Raw genomic sequence first — 14,791 nt, 5'->3', positions numbered from 1 at the left:
CCGGTCATGTTTGTCTTAAATTGGTGAAAAGTTTTTGAAGTTCTTCAGGAGAATCAACTAAGCTTGTATAACAATGAATGAAATTCTGGACATGCTGAAATCAGTCTAAGTTTTGGCAATGACTTAAAATAGGGCAAGGATTTTGCTGGCCGTTGCTGTAATATAAAAGAGATTTCAATAAAAATCTTTTAACTTGAAAGAGCCACCTTTCTTCAAGAAACTTTGCATCATGTCTAGGTGATTTCATAGTTGTTCATAAAGTGAATTATTAATTATTGCTACTAAATCCATCACGGAGGCACTGTGTATGCACCTATTATGTATGAGAGTTAATACATTTATATAAGATGAGATTTAGTTCTAAAAGGTTATTTTGCACAACAATAAAAGGAAGCCTAGGAACTTGCAAGTAAACAACAGTTTATTTTTTCAACTATGTAAGATGATAACAGTTTTACAAACAGTCAAAGGATATGAAAAATAACTTGATATTTGAATCTTTCATTAATTGTAAGCTAGTACTCTATTTCTATCATCAGAGAAAGCGTACTATTGTGAGTGGGAGGAACATAAATAGATCATTTGGATTCTTTTCTTGTTTTTTTTTTTTTTTTTTTAATAGAAAGCAAGCAGCAACAGGAAGGTTTATGTTGTGGGATAGGACATTGTTGAGGAATCAGTCTTGGCTGTGTTTAGAGGCTTGTTTTTCCTTTGACACCATTTTCACAGTGGGTCACAGGTTGGCATTGTGGTCTACAACCAAAGAGGTAAGAACAGCCAGACTGAGCAGGCAAAGGAGATAGCAACCTTTTCAGTTGTTCAGATGATGGTGGGGAGCTCCTGTCATCCCACACATAGTACTGGTTCCTTCCCTCAAAACACTGAGAAGATGGCAGGGGCGGGTTACAATGTCAACACCTACATCTGAATTAGTCACTGCTTTCATCAAGGAGAAAGATAGATACTTCTCTGATGCAATTCATCTCTTCCTAAAGAAGATATTTAAAGTTAGTCAGGTTGGTCATTCCCTGAAATATCCTGTTTTTCTCCACTGATTGTAGAGGAAGCTTGTAATGATTAAAGGTCAGATATCTGAAGTCAGGTGAGATGAACCTCTCATTGTGTGAGTCAGAAAAAGTGTTGGAACTGTAATTAATCTTCATGAACAAATTCAGTGTCTAGGCAATGGTGGGGATGAGGGTGCTTGGGTAGAATTTAGTTCCTTTCAAACTATCTTAATTTGATCCTTTAAGTTGCTGGCATTTTTGCCACTCCTCTGCTACCAATTAGCATAGAGAAGCTGGTAGACTGAGGTTCTTTGAAATCAGTCCCTAGGCAAGTCTGATAGAAGGCCAGGAAGGCCAGGACATTAATGGTAGTTAATGGGGAGATTGTTCTCTGCAGTTAATTTCAGTGCTAAGTCATAAAGTGTAGGTGGACCTCAGAGCTTCCAAAACTTGATGCCACAGAGCTGGACAGCATAGCAGAATTCCAGTGTTTTACTTGGTATTGAAACAATACAGCTTTCCCTTTATTACAGATGGACTTGATTTAGTTTATTGTAAATTGGTGATCTGTACTTCTCCTGAAAAGCTAATGTGAAATGAGCAGTCTAGGTTATATGATTCATTTTAAAATGTTCAGTTATGGTCAAGTTAAAATGACCATGGCCATTCTCTCTGAGTAAGCTTTGCTTAAATTGTTTGTAAACTAAAAGCTAATAACTATATTGCTTGTGTGTTGCACTTTTCACCTTCAAAGTGCTGTGCAAGTGAATCACAACATAACTACATTTTAGGAACAACTTTCTATTTATAGGGAAAATTAATGCTAAAGATAATGTAGTTTGACCAAGGCCACAGAAGAGTCCATATCAGAGCTTCATGAATTTCTGACGGTTAGTCCTAAGCTTGCTGTCTCTTTCACTCCTTTTTTGTAACATATATGCTCGTATATATCATTTCCCATGTAGTATGTAGTTTATATTTATTTGTGACCTGCTATAACATGCCTAATGTTTTTTGCAAGTGACATAAATCTTATTTGTTTGCCTCAATTTTGAGAGATACTGCTAATTCGGCAAGTTCATTGGTGCAGGATTGATGTTAAAAACTCAGTGCTTTCTGTGTTAACACAGTAGAAACTGAAATATTCAATTTCCTTCCTTAAGTATAGGAATATTCTTGCATGTATAAATGCTGAACTTTTAATGACCACCACTGACTGCTATATTAATCATGAAACTGTTGAAAAATAGTTCAGAGGTTTATTATCAGTGGATACCCTGCAAGAGTAGCGCTACTGCATGTTCAGAACAATGCAGTGTGATGAATGTTTAAAATTCACTTCACTTAAAATAATCACTCCGTGCATTATGTAGCTTTCCTGAGAAATTCCATCTGTTATGAATTAAGTGAAACACTATTTCATTTACAGTAAAAATAACACCATTACTTGTTCAATTTTTTTTTCAAGAAAGGAAAAGGATGGCAAAACCTGTAGAAGGGAATTTTACTTTCAGATTTTCCTTTTGAATCCTGTCTGCCTACCAAAGCTGACTCTGGTTCACAAATGGGCTATGCTCATGGGAGCAGATTATTATACGTATGTCTGCTCAAACAAATGCACCTGAAGAGTCTGGCGTTTAAACAGAACCCATCAAGGAAGAGCTGTAACTAGGGTGCTGACCTTTTTTGTATAGCTCTCTAATCAGCGTGCTAGTTGGTTATTGTTATACTTTGCTATATGGTGTGATCTCTGCAGTATACATTTCCATCTTAAGGGGAAATAGGCACTGAAAAATGAATGTAATGTATCCCCCGACCTTGACTTTCATGAAAAAACATAAACTTTTAGATTTAGGAGACCAGTTGACTCTCTCTTGAATTTTATTTAAAATTCACAGTTTATTTGGGAAGTGGTTTGGAGAGTTAAGTGGGCTAATAGGACTGTTTTATTATTATAATACCTTTGGCTCCAAGGAATGTTTCTTAAAAACAGCAACAGAGCAATGTTATATTTAAATAAGGTGGAAGTGAGCTTTGTTAGTGCCTTCGTTCTCTTGTGACTGTTAGTGGCTTCTGTCGGTCAGAGTACAGCTAAGTGCCTCTGTCTTCAGTATGAGAAGAAATGAGTATCTTTGGCCCCATTGTTTTTATGAACAGTTTTATGTGTCTAGGGTATGGTATTTGAAGATGAGAGTGTTTCACTTATATTTGTTTCCGTTTATAATGCCACTACTTTTGCCTTTGTGACACCCATGATAAAACCCGCATGTGAGCACCTTCTTTCTTCTTCCATCATTTTCTCTTCTTCCTCTCCTTTTTGATGGCCAGTGTCACGGTATTTGGTTGTGACGTAGAATGAAGGAACATTTTAGAAGGTCTGAAGTGCTCGAGGACATATGGTTAGCGCTGTGGGTCGGAGACCAAGCCCATTTTCCTCACAAAGAGCTTGATCTTCATTAGCTCCAGGGAGTCTAGACCTTAAAATAAATAGTTAGCTCATGTAAATAGAAGAAGGTCCCATATTTTTATGTTAACCCTCATTAATAAAAATGAATGACCCCAGAAGTTCCTACCTTCTGTCTGACTATATATGTGGGGTAAAAGCAGTGTTTCTCTGTGTTTTTACTATACTCTAATTCCAGCCTGTTTGTCAGAACAATTCATGCTCACATCATACTGTTTTTTTCCAGAAGGTTCTTTCATATAAAAGCACATATTTAGCATTTAAAAATCACAGACAGAAATCAAGAAATACAGCCATTATTTTTATTGCATTTTTTGTTGTATCAGTTACTGTTGCTCATTACAAATTTCACCTCCAGCAATTTGTTTTTCTCTTCACTTATGCAGAATGCTAGTTCTTTTGAGTCATCCTTGTCATGTTTCTTCCCACAGCTAAGCGTTACTGTAAGAATTCCAGCCCAACCAGCAGCACAACAAGCAGTTATGCCCCTAGCAGCAGCAGCAATATGAGTTGTGGTGGAGGCAGCAGTGCCAGCAGTACCTGCAGCAAGAGCAGCTTTGACTATACTCATGACATGGAGGCAGCGCACATGGCTGCTACTGCTATTCTGAATCTCTCCACTCGCTGCAGGGAGATGCCTCAGAACCTCTCCACTAAGCCTCAGGATCTCTGTGCGAGGGTAAAAATGAGTAATTATGTTTGTTGATGAAGATTCCTCTTTACTGCACTAGATTTGTGCCCCTGATAGATAGAAGAATTGCTTAATCTTTCTTTTTTTTCTCTTTTTCCCCTCAAAATGAACAAAATCTGGTGGCTCTGCTAAGGCAGCAATATAAAAAGATAAAGATGCAAATTGCTTGCAAGTAGCTCGGGAATCCAGACTGGTGTATAGAGTGATGATACTGATAGCATGTGCTCCCTCTTTTTTTAATTTGTCTCTTACTAGTGAGATCTGTGATTATAAATGTTTGGGTTGCTGAAGTGGTATTAATTGCACTACAGAAATTTTTGCTAAACATGTCTGATTCATACATTTTGTGAAAGGATTAAGATTTAATGATGCAATATCATTTTTAAGTCACATATGGGACCTAAGATTGTAAGATCTTGCACGCAGAAATCTATGCTACGTGTATGTTATAGTTTCTTGCCTGTCTGTGATATCACAGTTCTAAAGTCACTGCAGAATACATTTGAAGCAAACGATAAATCCTCCAGCACAGGTGACTTCAAAGTTGATTGACTGTAGTTCAGTGTCACTGTTGTTCTCTGCATGTTCATAGAATTATTCTCGATGTATTATGAAATGGCCATACAGATATAAATAAAAGATTTTAATGTTAAGCCTAATGTATTAAGAAAAACAATGCATTATTAACATTCATTATAAAATTAAAGCTTTACCAGAAGCTTTTTCTTCATTATAAGCATTAAATTTTGACTCTGATGATAGCAATTAAGAAATGCCTGCTTAACATGCACCAGCAAATAGCACAGTGGTACCTATAGGAGGCCACTAGATGGCTAAGCAGACAGATGCAATGCAGAGGAAACATTTTTACTGTGCTTATAGACGAGCTTTTGAGCTGGCAGACATGTTCTCTTCTTCTGCACATAAACAAAGGTTTTCCACCTCCCACTGTGGAAAGCTCCTTGGTCATACACAACGAACTACACCCCAAGCAGCAGCTGTTAGTAATAATCGTAATTTAATCTAGAATGATTGGCAACTTCTGTTTTCAAATGCTGCTTTTTACATTATTACATAAATTTATTTAATCCTATAGGAGAGGGAAATCTCTTTCAGGCATGTAAATATATGCAGTTGTACTCTATTTGAGTAGGATGAAAAAAATTGGAACAAGGTGCTGAAAATGTTAATTGTCCAAAATAGAGGGGACTTCTTTCCTAATGTTTCACCCTGTATTGAAACTGAAGGAATGAATCTGAGAAGAGAAATAAATATTTTCAAAATTAAATTAGCAAGATGGCAGCAATTAGATACATGCTATGACAAAAGGCAATAATTCAGAAAACGAGATTTGCATTCACAGTGTTTTTCTGCAGCTCGCTTGTTACTCAAGAGGAGAGCGAGCTGCTAGACATATGAGGAGACAGTAGCACTCACACTCATTTTGAAATCAAATTTCTGTGAAATGCTTCACTTTTGAAAAGATGAGGGATATTTTGTGGCATTTTTCTTTTATCTTCCCTGTGTTTTTTAAATTTCGTCTTTTGTTTAAGGTATCTTCCCTCCCCAACACGTAATAAAATAGATGACCCTTCCCTGAAAAAAGTCGGAGCTTGTACTCACTTGCTCCATATTTCACAACACCTCAGTCACTGCAGAAACTGTCACAGCTTTTCCTTTATCTGAATTTATTGATTATAAAGACAGACATATGCAATGTTAATAAATATACAACAGCAGTGAGTGAATTGTGAGATTTGAATGCATCTTCTCTTCCTGTAACATTGGCAAGTGGTGTCCAAATGGGCTTGGTGTGCTACCCCACCTTCCCATTTAACTCTCTGGCACTGTCTATTCAAACATTATCTGTTAATATTACACTAATAAAGAAACAAAGATTATTTGATACTAGCTGTTTTTATTACTCTAGTCACCCAAACAGATGCCAGGGCTGGAAACTAGAAGAATTATGCAGATGTTAACTCAGAGATACTCACCTGGCACAGAGTAAAGCAGGAACATAATGACAACAACAGGAAAATACCTTTAGAGAGTTCTCATTTTCATTCCAAATTTTGCACCTGTGTTCTGGGTGGCAGGAGGTGTAATGAAGTCCTCTATTCCCCCAAACATCAGATTAGCCATTCAAGAAGATATGAAGAAATCTACTTTAACAGCATTAGTGTTGTGTAACAGAAGTATGCTGCGTGTGGGAGGGGGCTCAATGCTTACAATCTATACAGGAATGGAAAAGCGTTTTATCATTCTGCTAAGCCATGAGATTAAAAAACACAGGGAGGAAGAGTTTGATAGTGGCTGAATTAACATTATTTTTCTTATTTTGACAGAATCCTGAAATGGAAGTCGATGAAAATGGGACCTTGGATCTGAGCATGAACAAGCAGAGGCAGCGAGACGGCTGCTGTACCATTTTGACACCCCTGGAGCCAATGTCACCTCAACGGCAAGCTGTGATGAATAATCGGTGTTACCAGCTGAATGAGGGGGACTGCTGGGACTTGCCAGTGGACTACACTAAAATGAAGCCCAGTAGGATAGACGAAGATGATTCCAAAGAGATTACTGTACGTCTTTTTCATCACTTGATTCTCTTTGCAATCTGATTTTTGTAATTCATTTCTGAAATTTGGAAGAAAAGAGGAAACAAAATAAATAACTGATGAAAAATGATGGTTTTCTACAGAGAGGACTTTCTGCTGGTTAGTCTTTAGAAATATATCGTGTTGGCACACATTTGATCTGTGACTAAGTTCCATAAGACAACATCTGAACTATGAATGTGATCATGTTTTCTAACAGCATCATCTTGTTAATATTTTCTTCAGTAAAGATGTTTCACTATTTGCAGATTATATTACTCTATATAAGCAAGTTGATGTAACTGTGCAATACTGGGGTAATCTACTCTCAAGACAAGATATTCTCCTGAATTTGAAAAGCATAAATGATGTGCAGAATACTTAGAAGTGTGTATTACTTCAAGTGAATTAAAACAAAAGCAGTAGATTATAATATAATCTTTTAACTCTTTTAGCTAACATCATTCTGGATTGCTTGTACACTCCTGATAGTTCTGTGTGTGCAAGGCCTGTATTAATGAAATACTGTGTTTCAAGAATACAGTGAAGGGAGAATAGACATTAGTGTTGCACTTCCCAATTCGTAGTTCCAAGAAAACCACAAAACCCTTTAAATGGCAAAGGCAAGCAGATGAAATATGTTAGTGAACTTATTTTACATTTCAAAATTTAGAATGTGTGGCTCAAGAGCAAAAAAAACTGAAAAGGTTTACTGACAAGTTTTAATGCCATTGCTTTTGTTCGTTAGGTTTCAACTCTTCTTCACTTTAGGGTTTACAAGACTGAGCCTTCTATAGATTGTTCTCTATTTTTTTTCTTGTTTTATATTACAAACATAGAATAATCACTTGTGTGTAGCAATCTCTGTTGCCTATTTTAATTAAAACTATTTTTGGTAGGTTGGAAGCATGTAAGAAAATGGCATTTTCACTAGATATACTGAGTACATGCTAGCTCTGGTGCCAGTTACGGCTTTGCTACTAATTTCACTGAACTTAGGAAATCTGTCATTATCAAGGAAAAGTGAGGTAATACATATAGTTTAGCATATTTACCAGAGCAAGCAGAACTCTGTATTTCTGCTATGCTGTTTATAGCACCACCTACAGGAATCTCTACATCAGTATGTTCAGCCACTTCGTTCTTGAAATAGATGCTTCTAAATTTCTGAATGCCTCAGTAAAATTAATTAATAATTATAATATTATAATAGTTTTAATTTATATAATTATTATAAAATTATATTTTAGCAGACAGAGCCATTGGGGTTTGTCACAGTTCATGTTGCTGTGTGGAGATGTTAACATAGTTCCTGTTTCATCTTTCACATGACCTAAACCATTAAAAATGTTATTTGAATGGCCTTTTGATGCATAAGGCACTATATTTGATCTCCTTTTTCCTGTGTCTCTGTTTTATGGTGACTTTAGAAAAAATTTTTATTCTTTTAAAGCAAAATAATATGACAGTGATAGAAAATATCTGGGTTTTGCTATTTTCTTTCCTAATTGAATAACCAAAATTTAATGGATGATACAGAATATAAAATATTTTCATTATTTTTCTCTGACAGAAAGGGATAAAAGAGATAGCTTCTGATGATTCTACTTTGGAATATTTTTTTGTAAATTGTAACCTCACCTAGCTGAGACTAATATGTCTGTATTTGCCTATAGCCAGAAGATTTGGATCCTTTCCAAGAGGCACTTGAAGAAAGAAGGTATCCTGGTGAAGTTACAATCCCAAGTCCTAAACCCAAATACCCTCAATGCAAAGAGAGCAAAAAGGATTTAATAACGTAAGCATAATGTGAGGTGAAATTATTTTTTCTCCTTTTAACCTTTTCTCTCTTTGTCTTTTTTTAAACAAACGAATACATATACGCCTTGCAGTATGAGCATGCAACATTTGCAGCATATAAATGTTTCAAACTGCCAGTTAAGTAAAGTGATAAGCTAATGTGTATTTGCTTGTTCTTAATGATGCTATATTGTATTGAGACGCCATTTTCATTTAATCCTGTTCATTTTGCAGCTTTTCGATTAGGATGCTTAAAACCCCTTGCAGTCATTGCAGCTAAACTGGAAACAATGAAACATTTTAAAGTTTTTTTTTAAACATACTTACTATTTTGGCTGTTTTTGTTTTTGTTTGGTGGCAGATGTCCAACACCAGGGTGTGATGGGAGTGGTCATGTGACTGGTAATTACGCCTCACATAGAAGGTGTGACTTCATTTTTTTCATGGTGGATTCTGTCTTTTCAATTTATTGTTTTCAGCTTACCTCAACAATGCTGTCAAAGTAAAACGTTGAACTATGTGTTAACCCTTTGAGTAATATATGTTGATCTTAAAAGCATGCTAATTTGTGTGTTGTATAAACGTCTTTTATTTTTAAATAGATTACTAAAATTTCCAAAGTATGCTTAAGCATTTAAGTAGTTAACCCAGGAATCACAAATATCTTGTGTTACATTTTGCTACTTCATAGAGAAACAAAAAAGCATATTTACAGTATGTAATTTTGGAAGTAATGTTGATATCTAAATATATTCAGAGGGTTAACTATATTACAAAATTCAATATTACAGCACTTGCCCCATCGCTTTTCTGCATTACAATCTTTTACTTTTTAATTTTTATGTTGTGTTTGTTTGAGAGTGTTCAGTTAATAAGAAGATTAACTTACTTGTATATCCTGCCATGTCTTACAGTTTATCTGGCTGTCCGCTGGCTGACAAAAGCATTCGAAGTATGCTGGCCACAAGCTCACAAGAACTCAAGTAAGATATAAAGAACAAATATTCTCTTTATGAATATTTATTTGACTGCAACCTGTGAATAGTTACATCAGAAAATAGATATGCTCTCTGGAGAGTTGCTAAATGCTTCAGAGGGGGCTGATACGTGCTTGGAATGTGTGTTAAACTCATGCGAAATTCCATACAGGCTGGGCCTATAGATAAGGCTGTTGTTGTAGTATTTTATTTTGTGTGTGCATTGTGTGATAGGGATGGACAAAAATCAGAACTTTTGGAATTTCATCTAAATGTTTGAATTCCTGCTCTTTTTTTCCCAAATCTTTGAGTTTGCCGGTCAGAACAAAAAATTCCCATGAGATTACACTGATGAAACACTTTTGATTACACAGCTAGCAAAGTGACTGAGTTCCTCAGAACTAGATTGAAGGGAAGAGGAAACAGTTTGTTTATCCCTAATGCATGTATAATTTTCCCTGGGTTTGTATCACTGTTACTAGCTTAATGCATTTTCTCATTTGGCTATGTTTTTTAGTGTTTACTTAGTTATTCCCCTACTTAACATGCTGTCTTTACAATTACCTTTCAGTACTTTGGAGTGACAATTGTGAGCAATGAAAGTTAGAGAATCGTGAGAATTAGCTCTAATCTGTCTTCTTGCACCATATTCTTGACTGAATATGAATATGAATATTGAAATTCAATATGTGGAAGAACTATAATATTTGTTAGTGCTACGAGATAGTGGTATTCCTGAGTTGTTAGAATTAATCCTCAGTATGGTTAACAGGGACAAATGTTTAAAAGTAAAAAGGAAAATTTAGATAGGGAAGATACCAATGGATAGCATGTACTGTCATGCTAAGCAGTATTCTGTCATTACCATACGTGAGGGCCTTAATGATCATTTCTTGAATTCAGTACACACCTTGATGAAAAAACAGACCGTAAAGCATGAGAAAGATAAGAAAGAAAGCATAAAAAAGCTGCTGAAGTTAGATTGCTCCCCAGTCTCAGCTAGTCTAGTCCATAGCTATGAACAGTGAATAAGAAACTCGCACTGATTTCCCACCCAGTGGATAAGAATTTACATACCAACAGTTCAGTTCTTGCTGTTATCTGCCACTAGAAGACTATGTGATGTTCAAGCGAAAGGGATGAAAATTGCTCAGGGAACAAATATTTATATAAGTAGAGTGAGACATGAGCAAACAAGCCCAGAGAAATGCAGAGTTGGAACAGTATTTTGGGTTGGCAGAGGTTAAGTAGCAGATGTTGGAGGAAATACGATTACATAACCTGAGCACAGTCAAAACTCTGGGCAGCATAAATAATACTTAAATCACATACTTTGCTGCTCTAACCCTTTATAAAGTTTTCACTTGTATTAAGAAAGTGTTCCTGAATCAGCCCTTCCTCTGCCTCTCAGGCATCTCCCATCAAGCATACCTTGTTCAAACTGGAAGGAAAGAAAGATGGCTTGAACTTGAGAGCCCACTCCTTTCTTTGCCTAAACAAAGAGAACAAAATTACGTCATATTTAAAGTGATATTACTAAACACATAAAAACTGTGTTAAATGAATTCAAAAGTTAGGAAATGCCAGAATTTTAAGCAGGTTAAATTAGTTCACTTTTGCACTTCATTACCAGAAATCCTTCATTTCCTGATCACATATTTTTCCATACGATAACAAAGTAATTTGCTGCAGTGGGCAGAGAATAATCACTACCAACTAATGAATACTTTCTGTTTTCTTCAGTATCCCATGTGTGGCCCTGTCAGCTATTCACTGCAGCTTTCTCAAACTGTATTCTCAGGATGTATCTACTAACTCAGTCACCTATTTTTCACTACCATTGCAACTGAGTGTTTCCTAATTAATTTATCTTGGTTATAAAAGAATTAGTTTATTTTCACCCTCAATTACACATTGAAGTAAGCCATGATTGGTATTATCCCCAATTTAAGGACAGAAAGCCTTAGCAAATAATTTTGATTACTCAGTTTGAGACTTCTAGCACTCAACTTGTCAGTGTTCTTGGCATTATAGAAAGATACGTATGTTCAAAGCCAAATACCCGTTAAATTCTCTCTGAACTGTGAGAATTTGGCAGTTCTACACAATGAGTGATTGACCATTTGTGAAAAGTGATGAACTCTATAGAAGAAGCAGAATAAAGTCCAGTGTTCCAGAGCAGCAGTGGGACTTTCCTCTCTCCTCCCCAAAGCTCTGTGCTCATTCCCAGCTTCCTCTTGTTCCATTCACTCTGTCCTGTCTCCTCTATCCTTTTTTCTACATTGCTCTCTGTCTCAAGCTTCTTGGCTGACCAGTCCATCTCTTGCTTCCATCATATATTTTTTTAATGTTCTCTCCGTCTTAACCATCTTGCTGAAGTTGTACACAGAGAGAAATAAAGCATTTTCTCATTTATCATATGTATTTCAAGGCAGAGAAGTAGGAGTCCTGTGGATGACAGCATTCTCTGTACAGTTCTTATTTATACTCTTGTTCTCTGCATAAGATAGGAGAAAGATGTGATCATGTAAATGATAATGCATATGCACAAAGCATCTAAACCAAAGCTGCATAAGCAACTTTGATTTTGGAATTTTTAAACTGTGAAGTGCATCATTTACATCAGTTCCATTCTTTTCATGTGAGGTTTTAGGGTATAATTTCCTTGCTTTTAGAAAGAGCAAACTGAAAAGAAGCAGAAAATTCATAATGTGAGATCCCGCTGGCCTCTCTCACGCCACTAGCACTACAGAAACTTTTGATATCCGTTACATAGGTCACCTGAACTACTATAGTAGCAAACAGCAGTAGCAGGTACAACATTCTACATGGACTGACACCAGGTGGGGAACTTTGCTAGTGTAGTTTGTATATATGTGCTTACAGCAGAGGAGTAAGCATCAGTAACCCTGTCTCCTGCCCCAGGCTTTAGAGAGAAGTGTGTATACATTCTTCGCCTATATCCCAAGCTGAGATCCCTTCTGTCCTGTCCATTCCAATCTGTGCCATTCCTATCTATTCTTCATCTTTTATTCCTTGTTCCAGTCTTCACATAGTTATTTCCAGTCACCTACAAAGACTTTAGTCTCTGTAAAATTTCTAGCAAATATTTTTCTAGTGTGTGGGATATAGAGAACAACTGACAGTACAGTATGCTACAGGGATTATAGTTTATATAGTTTAGGAAGATTTCATAATTTTACAATTTGGCTATGCGTAGCTCATGTAGCAAATATTGGTTATGTACTGATAAAGCCTTTATATCACATTCTACTGTTCCATAATCTCCTTGTCTGTTTTGTACAACACACAAATTAAGTAAAATGTAGCTTCCTAACTGGAATTTTGCTAACATGCTGATTGATTTGTTTTAAACCCTAACTAAAATCAAAAATAGCAGACATTGAAAATTTCAAATGATGTTGATGCTCTAGTCAGAGTCAAAAAAAAAAAAGAGAATCTGAAAAGGTTATAGCAAACTTTACTTAGCTTATCAATTATGTTCACTATATTGCATTTTGGTAAATGTGGCTCTATAAATTTCATTGTCCACATTCCCTAGATCCCCAGAATAATACTGCTGCAACTTTTCAAGACATTAAGTTCTTCCAGAATTGGCTCAACTATTCCTTGCCATCCATACTTCCTTCTGTAAGGCTTCTTGCTCAAGGTTACTGGACAGATTGTGCAATTCTCAGCTTTCACCCAAAGCACAAATGAAAACATGAGAGTCTGTGTGTATAGTTTATAGGCCGGATAAAGCAGACACACAGCCTGGTCAACGATCTCCAAATAACAAAATCATTTCTTTTGCTTTAATTCCCAGTTTCTAGTGTTGGCAAAAAGGATGTTAATAGTGTTAAGAGTCTCTGAAGAAATTAATATTTGGCAAAAAGCCAACCCTTTCCAGTATTAAGATTCAGGTTATAATGCTTGAAATGCAACTAGTTTTTTAAAGACCTAGGGAAACTAGAGTGATGAATAAACTTAATTAAGATGAAAAAGCAATTAATAGCCCATCCAATGACAGCCACCAATATTAAAATATTCAACAGTTAAATGCAGTTTAACCAATGAAACACTAAAATGTCAACATTTTGAAGCACTTTTAGTCTAATTTTAAAAGTAAAATCAATTATTATTTTTAAGGAAGTGTTTTGATCCTCGGTAAATCATTTCTAATCAAAGTGCTGCATGCTGACTGAGAATTTTATCTACTCAGTGTATTGCCAACCCTGGAACTGGGTAACAGGGTTCAAAAAAATGATGACTTTTAATTCTGATGCTATTTTGAAGTGAAAGTAATCATACTTTTTGATGGCCATACTTTCTATAACTAAGTATTAGCTTACCTTACTCTGAAACTTTTTCCTTTGGGTCACTTTTCTTCAGGAGATCACATTACTGCTTATATTAAAGAATCTGAACCTCAGAAAGATTTGCAGTTCAACAAAGTGTCTACAAATCTGCATACTTACCTGATACTGTTGTAATATTGCCAGGCCTTCTGTCCCAAAGCACCTATGTCTCTAAGCAGATTTTGCATGCCATTATTTTTCTGGTGAACATCTCTTGGCGTGGCCCTATGGTACTTAAAGGGAGGAGGAGTGTTTCATTTCTCTCTGTGCAATGAAGCCTGAGAGCTTATTTTCCATATCTCTTCTTAAGTGAAAGTGAGAACCTCAGTCTATTATTGTATTTTCTCCACAATAAAGTAAGATTTGGAATTTCTGTGCCTCCTTCTACTTTCCATGTCACTCTTTACCCTAATTTCCATATTCTTGTGGTCCTCTTCTACTCTTTCTCTTATCTTCCCTTTATCCTTGTCTCCCCATTCCCAGGTGTGTCATCCTAGTAGTCTCTTCTGCTGGGTCCACACAGAAAGGTGAGCTTCCTTGAAGCTCTCCTGATTTAATCACAGGTTTGTTAGGAATTAAAATGACTCTATGCAGTATAATTTTCTGAGTGGAAAGAGTATCCCTAGCTTACACTTCTAATGAAACTCTTCTCTGTTAGTATAATCTTCCATACTCACTTTTTACTGGTGTGTCAAGTGATTTGACTACAATTTGCATAGCAAGAAGTAGGAAATGGGAAGAAGAGATAGCCTCCCAGAGATGGGGAAGCTTGTATTGTTTTTACTGTGTTGAATATACAAAATAGTACTAGAATAAAGTAATATTTTCTTCCTGGGTTTAGTCATTTGACACAAAATTATGCCTTCTCCAAATACACAGTTGAAATGCAGAGTC

General features: G+C 36.0%; 1 protein-coding gene across 4 annotated transcripts in view; it reads left to right on the top strand.

Annotated features, from left to right (window-relative positions):
- MYT1L (myelin transcription factor 1 like) overlaps positions 1-14,791 on the top strand; it is a 127,828-nt gene that overhangs the window by 63,779 nt on the left and 49,258 nt on the right. For all 4 annotated transcript variants that reach the window (XM_062571140.1, XM_062571139.1, XM_062571138.1 and 1 more), the window contains exons 10-13: positions 3,903-4,150; positions 6,511-6,747; positions 8,439-8,560; positions 9,477-9,545. In XM_062571140.1, the coding sequence (XP_062427124.1) occupies positions 3,903-4,150; positions 6,511-6,747; positions 8,439-8,560; positions 9,477-9,545 (676 nt within the window). The remainder of the gene's footprint in view (positions 1-3,902; positions 4,151-6,510; positions 6,748-8,438; positions 8,561-9,476; positions 9,546-14,791) is intronic.

Source organism: Rhea pennata, chromosome 3 (assembly GCF_028389875.1).
Source record: "Rhea pennata isolate bPtePen1 chromosome 3, bPtePen1.pri, whole genome shotgun sequence".
In the NCBI taxonomy this organism is placed as follows: Eukaryota; Metazoa; Chordata; class Aves; order Rheiformes; family Rheidae; genus Rhea; species Rhea pennata.
The sequence above is the reverse complement of the archived record's forward strand: the minus strand, read 5'-3'. Positions and strand labels throughout refer to the sequence as shown.